General features: G+C 50.2%; 1 protein-coding gene across 1 annotated transcript in view; it reads left to right on the forward strand.

Moving 5' to 3' along the window:
- Positions 1 to 76: 76 nt before the first annotated feature.
- The window catches only part of carmil2 (capping protein regulator and myosin 1 linker 2), a 21802-nt gene continuing 9711 nt past the window's right edge, over positions 77 to 12167 (forward strand). Inside the window, 27 exon segments of the mRNA XM_057052471.1 lie at positions 77 to 395; positions 982 to 1076; positions 1216 to 1266; positions 1604 to 1663; positions 1766 to 1887; positions 1975 to 2072; positions 2886 to 2956; positions 3045 to 3118; positions 3315 to 3387; positions 3489 to 3577; positions 3661 to 3755; positions 3863 to 3949; positions 4184 to 4293; positions 4951 to 5028; positions 5177 to 5253; positions 5394 to 5498; positions 5794 to 5863; positions 6936 to 7017; positions 7140 to 7236; positions 7415 to 7469; positions 7566 to 7738; positions 8062 to 8130; positions 9208 to 9301; positions 9391 to 9468; positions 10146 to 10268; positions 11922 to 12035; positions 12110 to 12167. The exon segment at positions 12110 to 12167 is cut by the window's right edge and continues 118 nt beyond it. Of these exon segments, the coding sequence (XP_056908451.1) occupies positions 377 to 395; positions 982 to 1076; positions 1216 to 1266; positions 1604 to 1663; positions 1766 to 1887; positions 1975 to 2072; positions 2886 to 2956; positions 3045 to 3118; positions 3315 to 3387; positions 3489 to 3577; positions 3661 to 3755; positions 3863 to 3949; positions 4184 to 4293; positions 4951 to 5028; positions 5177 to 5253; positions 5394 to 5498; positions 5794 to 5863; positions 6936 to 7017; positions 7140 to 7236; positions 7415 to 7469; positions 7566 to 7738; positions 8062 to 8130; positions 9208 to 9301; positions 9391 to 9468; positions 10146 to 10268; positions 11922 to 12035; positions 12110 to 12167 (2317 nt within the window). The 5' untranslated portion in view covers positions 77 to 376.

Below are 12167 nucleotides of genomic sequence, written 5' to 3' on the forward strand. Positions count from 1 at the left end.
TCTGCATCGCCATGGCAACCGAACCCTCGGCGATGTTTCTGTGTTGGAGGAACATTAGCTTGTTCAGATTGCGTAAGACGTCGTTTTAAAACCCGGAGTCATGTTGCTCCAGACGCCTTTGATCCTTTCTACGTCTCCACCAGCCGGAATATTTGAACGCTTTCAAATCGCTGATTGTTTTTCTGAAACGTTGAACTTCCTGGCTGTGGTTTGCTGCTCTGTAGAAGCTACAGGCAGAACTTTCCTACCATTGTGACAGAACAGGATGTGAGCGTGTGGTTTGGTTTCTGCTTCTGCATCCCGGCGCCTCGCTGCTCCGCTCGATCGCAGGATTACACCCACATCGATCACGTCCGTCTTATTTCCAGTCGTCAGTATGAATTCGAAGATCAAGGGTAAGATCGGCTCGTTTCTTTTATTACACTGGAGGCAGCAGGTCAATAATGAGAAGATCCAAATGCTACAGAGCGATATGAGCCATCAGAATCAAGAGGAGATCAACCGGTTCCGGTAGCGCTGACTGGTTGATCTGGAAGTCCAACTTAGCACAACCGATATTCCGTCATATATTCGGAGTTTAATGCCCCCGAGCTGGGGGCATAAAGAAGATATCTGCTACTAAAGAGCTATAAAGTGACGTAGACATCGTGGTGCACCTCACAGCCCTTTATTAGGCACCGAGCAAGTGTAGCAGAGTGGACCACCTGTAGTTGGTCTGGTTTAGCCCAGCATGGGGGTCTCCTGTAGTCCTCGGTCCACAGAGGTACGACACGGTTTAACTGTGGATGTCTGGACCTGCTCTGGATCGTGACATCACGCAAACACGTGTTTAACCGGTTAACGTGGAGGCTGATTTTTTAAACGCGGGTTTAAAAACCCAAGCAGGGCAGAGATGAAGGATCTCGAGGAAGTCGTGGGATGTTGCTCGCGGGGGGAGCGTGGGGGCGACCTCGCCAGTGATGTTGTGGGTGTTCCTGTCAGCAGGTCACATCTCAGAACTGCTGAAGCCCCACAGAGTCTGCCTGGTGACCCCGGTGCTTCTCGGCAGCCCCGCTCACACCTGCCACAGGTTTCTGGTGAGCGATTCCCCCCAGTGCTCAGGGAGAGGGAGACTGGGGGCACTGGTGCACCTTTATCACTGTCATTGGTGTAATTCTAAAGTAATTCTGCTCTCCTGTGATGACGAGAACGCTGCCGCGCCTGCTTGTGTTTTAGGTTTTGAGTCTCTGGAGAGGATACCTGGTGACCAGCAACCTGCCCGTGAAGGTGAACGGCCCGCTCATCCATCAAACCGCCGCCATCCTCATTAAAACATCCAAACGTCTGTCTGTCTTTAGACCGAAGCACTCAGAAGATCAATCATGTCATCATTAGGAGTTCAAAACCGGAGAGAAGTAGAATCTTTAGGGATCGGCTTGATATGGTCCGTAAAAGAGCTCCGCGGGGTTCTGTTACCACGCTGGGCATCAGAACGACAAATCTAGCAAATGAGCGACGTTCGTTAATGTTCAGCTTAGCTGTGTTTGTAATGTCAACGTTGACACGGCGATCGATCAGAAGTGACCTCACCGTGACCTCACCGTGACCTCACCTGTGTTTGTAGGTGGAGATGACCTTCAGTTACTTGGACATTTGCTCCATCAGCATTCCCAGTATCACTCAGGTACACACACACACACACACACACACACACACACACACACACCTCTGGGTGTATTGGGGTCTACTTGGGCTTGAGCTGAACCGGAGGTCCACTGTCTTGCAGGTGGTGTTGGAGACGGACAGACAGACTCTGTCCTTTTCTGTGACGCAGGTTGAGGATTTAGAGGCCGTGGTCCTCCACATGACCACCTCTGTGAGGAGGATCTTCCCCGATTCTTGTCCTGGGTGGGTCTGAAGCTCAGCTCACACCAATCAACCGTTTTACTGTGTTTTGAGGTTTTTAAACACCGTCTGTGCTTCTTAAATATCCAGAAAGCTGCTGAAGGTGAGCTCACTAGATCTGCAGCAGAGGCTCCTCTCACAGGACGGGGCCATCGAGGAGCAACTCAGGAACCAACACACCTCCTGTGGTAACTGACCAAACTGCAGTTAAACTCTTCCAAAGACGACGGTTGACTGGTTACCACGGTTACCTAGATAACAGTTGGAGCAGCTCTTTGTTGTCCTCCAGCAGCTCTGCTCTTTGGTCCAGTTCAGCTAAAATCAAAAGGTCGATGTCGGTTGATTTCACTGTCTAGTCCTCACCGGAGGACGTTGTATCCCAGGAGACCTGGTCACCTAGCAACAGGGTCAACCACACCGCCTCACCCAGAAACAGGTGTTGCTCTCGGAACCCTGGATCAACCTTTGCTGGGAATGTTTAGGCTGAGTTGGGAGCTGCTAGAGGACCGTTAGAAGACTATAACACTGGTACGATGGCGAACGAAACAACCCCATCAGGGGTCGATCGTCCGTTAAAGGGATCCACTGGATCTGTTTCAGCCTGGAGGCTGGGCTCCTTTAAAAAGGATCCACTGGATCTGTTTCAGCTGGAGGCTGGGCTCCTTAAAAGGGATCCACTGGAGCTGGGCTCCTTTAAAAAGGATCCACTGGATCTGTTTCAGCCTGGAGGCTGGGCTCCTTTAAAAGGGATCCACTGGAGGCTGGGCTCCTTTAAAAGGGATCCACTGGATCTGTTTCAGCCTGGAGGCTGGGCTCCTTTAATCAGAGGGTCTAATGTACAAAACACGCAACAGCAGAGACAGAAAATACCGTTTTCCCGGTTATGCGTCGCACCTCAGAGCTCCAGTAGGTTCTGATCCCGGATCAGCTGTACAGGACGTTACCACGGAGACGTAGCTGGGTCTATAGAAACGGTTCCGCTCATGTCCTGTGTTCTCCAGGAGGATACTCGCAGATGTACGCAGCCCTGTGTGATTTCAACGAGATGTTTCTGAGGGAAGAGGTCCAGTGGGTGCGTTGAGCTCTTCATTTTAGCCCAAAAACGTCCAGAACCGCTGACGCTAAACGCTAACCAACAAACCGCTGACGTGTTTTGGCAGGAAGTCGATAACATTTACAGTCTGGACGAGCAGCGACGCTTCAACCTGCTGGACTTCCGACACCTGGAGGACAGGTTGGATGCTGTCAGCTCAAACACACACACACACACACACACACACACACACACACACACACACACACACACCACACACACACACACACACACACACACCACACACACACACACACGCTGCTGCTTGTTTCCAGGGTTCCTCACATTTTCCCGCCTCTAATCAGGTTTTGGGTGTTGTTGCTTGTCTCTGGCAGAGATTTGGCCTAGCTGTTGCAGCTCTTTCCTTCAACCAGTGGTTCAGGAAGCTCTACAGCAAAGAATATAAACTGGTATGTTTAGCTCTGGGTTTTCAGCCTTGGTTTAGATTTTTTAGCCTGTTTCTGAAGTTCTGATGCGTTTAAATTGAATTTTTCCCTCTTGGCCTCGTAAGTCAGCTGATGTCCAAGAACAGCTGATTCTGCTGCTGTCCAGGTCGGTCAGCCTGCAGGAATTCGTCCTGGAGTCTTGCGGACTCAAACCGTGAGTGTCACTTTCTAAAGAAATGCTTAATCCCGAGTTTGCATGAAGGTTTTTTTCCACCCTGGTCCACCGTCCATGTGCAGGGACTTCCCAATAAAGATGGCCGCCGCTCTACAAGAGAACCCCTCGTCCACCCTGCGGTCCATCGACCTGTCAGGAAATGTGATGGAAGACAAAGGTGAGTTTCCTTCATGCTACCTTCTTCTACGATGACGACGATGAAGCTGAACACAGCAATAATCAATAGAATTATTAATGTGTGTGTTTGTGTGTGTGTGTTTCTAGGTATAATAGCTCTGAGTCAGGAGTTGGTAAATTTGCCTGAAGGACTGAAGCATCTTTCTCTGTCCCGCGTGTCAATGACAGGGAGAGGTAACACACACACACACACACACACACACACACACACAACACACACACACACACACACACACACACACACCACACACACACACACACACACGACACACACAGACAGCCATCTGACATGACAGCTCCACTGCATTTGTCTTTAAGTTCTGAATAAAGTTTATTAGCTCTTGGAAGATGAAGGTTCTGCCCTGAGCTGTTGGGCCGTAAACGGATCTGAGCCAAATCTCTCTGCAGGTCTTGCTGCCGTCAGTCAGACGTTGTTGTCTTCAAAGCTCTTCTCCACCTCCCTGACCCACCTGGATCTGTCAGGAAACCCCGGCTGCCTGGCTACCCAGGAGGCAACGGTACAACCATGCACGATTCAGCTCGTCCCGGTGGGGCTGCAGGGGGTCAAAGGTTCACTGGGTCATGTAATGTTGAGCTACGTGCTGTTTAATGTAATAATGTCATTTCTGTTTGAGATGCCTGCACGTGCCCGTGTTATGGTTCTTTATGGGGTTTTTTCTTTACAACAGCAAGAGCAGCAATGCTGTTTCGAAACACGGGCGTGCTTAGTTTTAAAATTAGGCTAATTTATCAGAAAATCACAAAAAATAAATAAAACCCAGATAGAACGGAGATGAGGTCTATAGGCGTCCTCCCAGAGGGAGGTTTTCATCTTCATCTGAGCGTAGGGACAGAGATGGAGGACCTCTTAGGTCAGGAGAAGACTTTTAAGGACGTTTTTGGATTTGACAGAAGCCAGCAGCGGAGTCATGTGACCTCTCTGGCTAACTCCTGTCCAGCTGTTTGGATCAGCTGGGGGCTTTTTTGTTGAAGGACGTCCAGCCTAGAAGGATCAAATGCGTAGACAGGTTTTTCTGGACCGCTGTAAGCTTCAGTGTCCCTTTCTTCTGCTGCATGTCCTCAGGAGGACGCAGGGTAGCGCCAGAGAGGAGCTTTTCCAGCTACTGCTAATGAGATTCACAGCTGTTAAAATACTGCGTTTCTGCTTCTGTCAGTTTCTTTTCAGGTTCTTGTCCACTAACAACTCCGTGTCTTTTCTGGACCTCAGTGACACCTGCTGTCCTCTGGACACGGTGCGTTGGACATATATCTTATATTTTATCCAAGGACAAAATAATCAGCCGCCTTTGTGTCACGTGCACAGACAGTTAGCGTAGTTAAAGTAAAGGCTTGTTACCGTCTGACGGACGGCTGCTGTCGTGTCCTGGATGTCCTCCACAGGTGTTTGTGTCTCTGTCTGCTGGATGTTGTAACAAACTGAAGCACCTGAACCTGTCTCGGAATCCCTTTAGCCACAGGTGAGCAGCAGGTCAGAGAGCGCCTCGTCACAAAGAGTCGATGTGTCAAATACAGACTTTAAATTGTAGCCTTAGAGGGTTTATTAGTCAGCGCGTAGTCGGTGACTTTAACTAGTTGTGGCTGTGTTTTGTCTGTGTAGAAAGGCGTGCGCGGGGACCCGGAGCATTCAGGAGTTCTTCAGTCGCAGCCGTCAGCTCAAATACGTGTGTCTGAGTGAAACCAGGCTCCCCCCGGTAGCACTCAGGTTGGTTTCCATCGGCAACCGTCTGCGTCTGCGCTGTGTTGTGGAGCAGGACAGGAAGCGCACACGTGTCTTCTAATAGATCTGGCGCTGCGCTCTTGTGTGTTCACACCGCTGAGAGCAGCTCGATGAAACCAGCTTCATTCCTGTTTCGATATAAACAGGAAACGTTTCACAACATTATGTCACAGTTACTATTAGTTGATGGAACCTCCGGAGGAGAACTGAAATGTTCCTGTGGACTCTGTATCTTTGTCCTCCCTGTTGGTGTTTCACCTGTATTTTGTATTTTTACCAGGTTATTGCTGCAGGGACTGGCTACCAATAGGTTCCTCTTTGGACTGGAGTTGGACCTTAGTAGCTGTGAGGTTAGCATCCACAGCCTCTCACAGACACATGCACACAGTCATGTGACGTTGTATAACGGTGATGAAAATGACGCTGATGACGATGAGAAGAATATGAGGGGAGAATGGTCGGGACACCAACAGGTGCTCCAATCCTCCAGCCGTTGATACCCGCTGCTCCCCAGACCTGAAAAAGTTGCCATGGTGACTGCTGTGTATATCCCGCTAAATGCTAGCGCTAACTACGCCCTTAACCACCTGAACATGTCATCAGCCTTTAACAGAGCACCTACCCAGAGACAGTTTAGGTGAATTAGGTGAATTAAACCATGCTAACTTTTAGGTAGCAGAGGCGTTTGACCTCCCTCCCCTTGGGCAGGATGGGTGGAGTCCAACCCTCAACCTCACACTGCTACAATACAGGGACAAGTTAGCTCTTAGTAAGGGTCGATCCTCCACAGAGTGCCTCCAGAAGTGCATGGATGAGGCATTTAGCCTGGTTGGGCTGACTCCCAGGTCCCTTCTAGCACCCTAACAATGGCAGAAATGAGTCCACAACTCATCAACAAGGGCCAAAACCAATTTGCTCTTCCTGAATCCGATGTTTGACTAATCTCCTTTCCATAGACCTTCCCAGGGAGGCTGAGGGAGGTTTATACTTGGAACACACTCTCTGGTCCCCTTTCTTAAGACTGGGACCCCCCACTCCAGTTTGCCATTCCACAGGCACTGCAGAGGCATGTCACCAGACAGCCCCCCCCTCCCCCCTTCCCCTGGAGTCCAGCCCCTGCCCCAGCAATCACTGCCCCTGAGACGAATGTGCCCATTTCTGAACCCCCCAGCTCTGTTTCCTGAAGGGAATGTGTGTTGATCCAGGTTTGTCTTCATGACCTGAAGTCTCTCTCATTTCTGTCTGCGGAATCTTGGAGTAACTTTTGATCAAGATCAAGATCTTTCCTTTGACTCAGCATGGTGCCGATCTTTCAGCCTCGGCCACAGCCCCCCCCCCCCCCCCATCACTGTTTAAGGTTCTGGCAGAAGCAGTAAAGCAGCTCTCAGCCTCTTCACTTCACATTCGTGTGTCTCTCTGCAGCTACGTTCACCAGGGGCCCAGGTGATACAGGAGCACATTTCTGAAGCTACAGCTCTTCGAAGTCTGAACATATCTGACAATGGTACACACACACACACACACACACACACACACACACACACACACACACACACACACACACACACACACACACACTGGCTGGTTGGACTGTTTTTCTCATTTCTCTTTGCTGTCTCTCTGCAGGTTTCGAGGACGATGTCGTGACTCTAATTCTCTCCATTGGTCGATGTCGGGCTCTTCGTCAGCTGTCACTGGGACGAAACTTTGCTCTGAAATCAAGGTTGGGGCCCCGAGCTGTTCATCTCTTATCAGAGGTCACATTTATGAGGAACACATTTGTGCCGCCTTCACCTGGTTGGAGGAATACATGAACAGTTGTACCGACCTCATGGGAGGAGCAATCTTAGAGATAATTCCAAACTTTGGTGTTCCTCTGTCGTTCTCTTTCCCTCTAACAGGAATCTGGCTGATGCTCTCCATCGGATAGCTCAGCTCATTCAGGATGAAGAGTGTGTGAGTATTTCTTCAGCCCACATCAGATCTGCACAACCTTGACTTCCTGTTGACGTCTTCGTTCCTCCTGCTATTCCCACGTACACACACGTGAAGCCGTTACAATCGTTGTCGCTGCGTGACTCCAAACTGAAGACAGATGTGAGCATCCTGCTCAAAGCTCTGGCAGCTCCAGCTGTTTTGACTCACGTGGACATCACTGGAAACAATGCTGGAGATACTGGAGCTCGATTACTGGCCAGAGCTCTGAGGAGCAACACCAGACTGAGGTACACACGCACCCTTCCCCAGCTCCTTACTCCAATCTCAACCACCACAACCACATTCCTAGCGCTGACCCTGACCCTGACCCTGACCCTGACCCTGATCCTGACCCTGACCCTGACCTCTGCCTCAACCCAGCCCTAACGGCAACCTTAAAGTCTTAATCCTCAGACGTCCCCATAAGGTCAATAACACCAACCAAATGTCAGGCCTTGTGTAGCATGTACAACAACATACACACATGCTCACACAGACTTAAACACTCTGTACATCCCAGTTGGAGTTTGACCACATGCAGATGTGTGAAATTGTGTTTGTTTCCTTGAAGGTCTTTGAGCTTGGACAGGAACAATGTAACAGTCAAAGGGTTCCAGGACCTTGCTAATGCACTGGAGAGGTAGGACTGTAGGAACTATCTCCTTGGACTCTGACAGTAACTCTTCTTCCACCTGACTCTTCCCGTTACTCTGGACATTGTGTCTCCTCCTACTATGGGATCAACAGATGTGTGTGGGTCCATCGGGACAGATGTGTGTGGGTCCATCGGGACAGATGTGTGTGGGTCCATTGGGACACCTGTGTGTGGGTCCATGGGGACAGATGTGTGTGGGTCCATTGGGACAGATGTGTGTGGGTCCATGGGGACACCTGTGTGTGGGCCCATGGGGACAGATGTGTGTGGGCCCATCGGGACAGATGTGTGTGGGTCGTTTGGGTTCAGTTCTTTTTGTATTGTGTTGTTTTGTTGTAATGGTGCATCAGTTTATGGGTTCCCCAGGTTCAAGATTCATTGATCAACTAAATTCTCGATGTCCATCACGGTGCAGGACAGGTTGGTCCTGTCTGACACCAAGAGGCCTTCAGATGCTGCTGGACAGGAAAAGGGGGACAAAGACACATTCCTTGTCTTATCTAAAATACTTATTCTTATAACAAATTTGCTGTGCTGTGACTCTTGAGGTCATCCTTGTCTTCATCAAGTACAGAAGAACAATTCCCTTTACTGGAAATCAAATATTTGTTTCTTTGTTCTTTCAAATCGAAAGAAAGATCAAAGGAACAAAGACTAAACAAAGACTTCTGGCCTGACTGGGGGCCTTTTGATAAGATACCAAGCTGTCCTTTCAGGCTTGATTTTACCCTCCTACTTTTTAATCTTCATGCTTTCTGCTCGAGGGTCCTAATCTGGGAACTACCAGCGACAATATCTGACTGTGCTGCTGTGGTGGAACTGGTTTTTAATATTCCAGTGTTCCTTTGACCGGCAGTCCACTTCCTCCGCCCACGGTTCCTCCTCAGACAGTCTTTCTCATGTTCTATAACTCATCTGCCTCCTCCTATAAACACGCCTCTTCATCCTCTTACTTCATCTTATTAACCATTTAGTCTTATTTCCACAATCAACAGCGATGTTATTGTTCCATCTCATTGAAATACATCAACTTTGAGCTCTTTCCTTTTTTTTTATTATTAGGAATTTCACTTTGCAGCGGGTGTTGCTGCCTCTGAATGATGTCACAAAGAGTTTTCACAAAGACCCCAAGGAAACCCAAGAGGCTCTGGACAGGGTGTGATTGTGTGTCTGTGCGACGCTGCTTTTTACTGAGGCGTTCGTGTTTGAAGCGGTTTGTAAGAGAGTCATTTGGTGTCTGTGCAGATTCAACAGTATTTAGACAGGAACAATCGGCGTCACATCGATCAGGTAGAACCTCAACAGCTGCAACAACCAGAAAAGGTGAGAAAAAGACGACTTTCATCAGCTGCACTTCCTTAAACGTTGCTTCAATATTTCCTTAATGTTCCTGAAACTCTCGGGCGTCCCCACTGCTGTCATACACTCCTCCCTTTCCACCATCATCTCTCTAACTTCCCTGCTTCCATCTGGGGTCCGTCCACCTCTGTATCATGTCCAGAACAATCATATTACCTCTGTCCTTAAACGTCTGGGCTGGCTCCAGGTCCACTCAGGCATCGATTATCAAATCCTTCTCATACCTTAATGAGCTCGTAGAAACACACACATCCCGTCCATTTCACTGCGCTTCCATTCATCCACAATGGGACTGAATACGTCCCACATGACATTGCTACTAAACTTTGAATCATATTTAAACCTGCTGGATCTGTTCCATTCCACTTGTGTGTCCAGGTACAGGTTCTGTTACTAATGCAACACATGGTAGCACAATATGAATTATGTCTATCCTGACAGTAGAAAATTAGTCCAGAAAACAGGCAATAATTTAACATTTTCCAGGAAGACGTTCGGGATCTACTTACCTGGCTGAGTGCCTCCAACATGGCGACTGATGGCGTGCAGTGAAAAACCTCCATAGTCTGCTCATTCTGATGTGTTGTGACCTTGAGGCCTGTATAGTAGCAGTCTTATTTTATGATTATTGTTCATTCCAGCTGCAAAGACACGCGTATCAGCAGCTGGAGGACAAACTGAGACATTTAAGCAAGTGCGACATTGAAGAAGCTGATGTCATAGAAGCTCGTGAGGCTCTGAATAATGTCATGGAGTCCATAAAGGTACCGGAATCTGTTTGATATTAATAACATGAGGAACTGTTATGAATATTTAAACTTCAACGATGATGAGTGCTGGAGTACCAAAGTACAACACCTCTTCCAACAAACAACAGCTAACCCTAACCCCCTACCCCCTACCCCCTAACCCTAACCCCCGACCCCCGAACCCGAACCCCCGACCCCCGAACCCGAACCGGAACCCTAACCCCCGACCCCCGAACCGGAACCGGAACCCGAACCCCCGACCCCCGAACCCGAACCGGAACCCGAACCCCCGACCCCCGAACCCGAACCGGAACCCGAACCCCCGACCCCCGAACCCGAACCCCCGACCCCCGAACCCGAACCGGAACCCTAACCCCCGACCCCCGAACCCGAACCGGAACCCTAACCCCCGACCCCCGAACCCGAACCCGAACCCGAACCCCCGACCCCCGAACCGGAACCCGAACCCCCGACCCCCGAACCGGAACCCTAACCCCCGACCCCCGAACCGGAACCCGAACCCCCGACCCCCGAACCCGAACCGGAACCCGAACCCCCGACCCCCGAACCGGAACCGGAACCCGAACCCCCGACCCCCGAACCCGAACCCCCGACCCCCGAACCCGAACCGGAACCCTAACCCCCTACCCCCTAACCCCCTACCCCCTAACCCTAACCCTAACCCCCTACCCCCTAACCCTAACCATAACCATAACCATAACCCTAACCCCCTAACCCCCTAACCCTAACCCCCGACCCCCCTAACCCTAACCTTAACCTAACCCTAACCCCCTACCCCCTAACCCTAACCCTAACCCTAACCCTAACCCTACCCCTAACCCTAACCCCCTACCCCCTACCCCCTACCCCCTAACCCTAACCCTAACCCTAACCTTAACCCTAACCCCCTACCCCCTAACCTAACCTTAACCCTAACCCCTACCCCCTAACCCTAACCCTAACCTAACCCTAACCCTAACCCTAACCCCCTACCCCCTAACCCTAACTTAACCCTAACCCCCTACCCCCCTACCCCCTAACCTTAACCTAACCCTAACCCTACCCCTAACCCTAACCTAACTCTAACCCTAACCCTAACCCTAACCTTAACCCTAACCCCTACCCCCTACCCCTAACCCTAACCCTAACCTAAACTCTAACCTTAACCCTAACCCCCTAACCCTAACCCTAACCTAACCCTAACCCCCTACCCCTAACCCTAACCTAAACTCTAACCTTAACCCTAACCCTAACCCCCTACCCCCCGAACCCTAACCCTAACCCTAACCCCCTACCCCCTAACCCTAACCTAACCTTAACCTAACCCTAACCCCCTACCCCCTAACCCTAACCCCCTACCCCCCTAACCCTAACCCCCTACCCTCCTAACCCTAACCCTAACCTAACCCTAACCCCCTACCCCCTAACCCTAACCTAAACTCTAACCTAACCCTAACCCCCTACCCCCTAACCCTAACCCTAACCCTAACCCTAACCCTAACCCTAACCCCCTACCCCCTAACCCTAACCCTAACCTTAACCCTAACCCCCTACCCCCTAACCCTAACCCTAACCCTAACCCATGGTATAACTTGATTCTCATGGTAAGTTGTGTGTAGTTGATCAGTTCAGCCTGTGACCTGTGTTGGGTTCTTTATGCTTCTACAGCTGGTTCCACATCTGTATGAGGCAGGCTGCCAGGGCCCTGATGGAGATGTGGTGATCTCCACCCTCTCAGATACAGCTACTAAATTAAACAAGGACTTCAACAGAAGTATACAGGTAGACAGGTTACACATAAACCAGTGACACCACAGCTCAGATCATCCAAACGTGACCCCATGTGTCCGAGACAGGAACTGGCTGACGACCTACAGACGTGCGCGGAGGAGTCGTGTCCACGGCTGCTTCAGC

This window comes from Takifugu flavidus, chromosome 13, assembly GCF_003711565.1.
Source record: "Takifugu flavidus isolate HTHZ2018 chromosome 13, ASM371156v2, whole genome shotgun sequence".
Classification (NCBI taxonomy): Eukaryota; Metazoa; Chordata; class Actinopteri; order Tetraodontiformes; family Tetraodontidae; genus Takifugu; species Takifugu flavidus.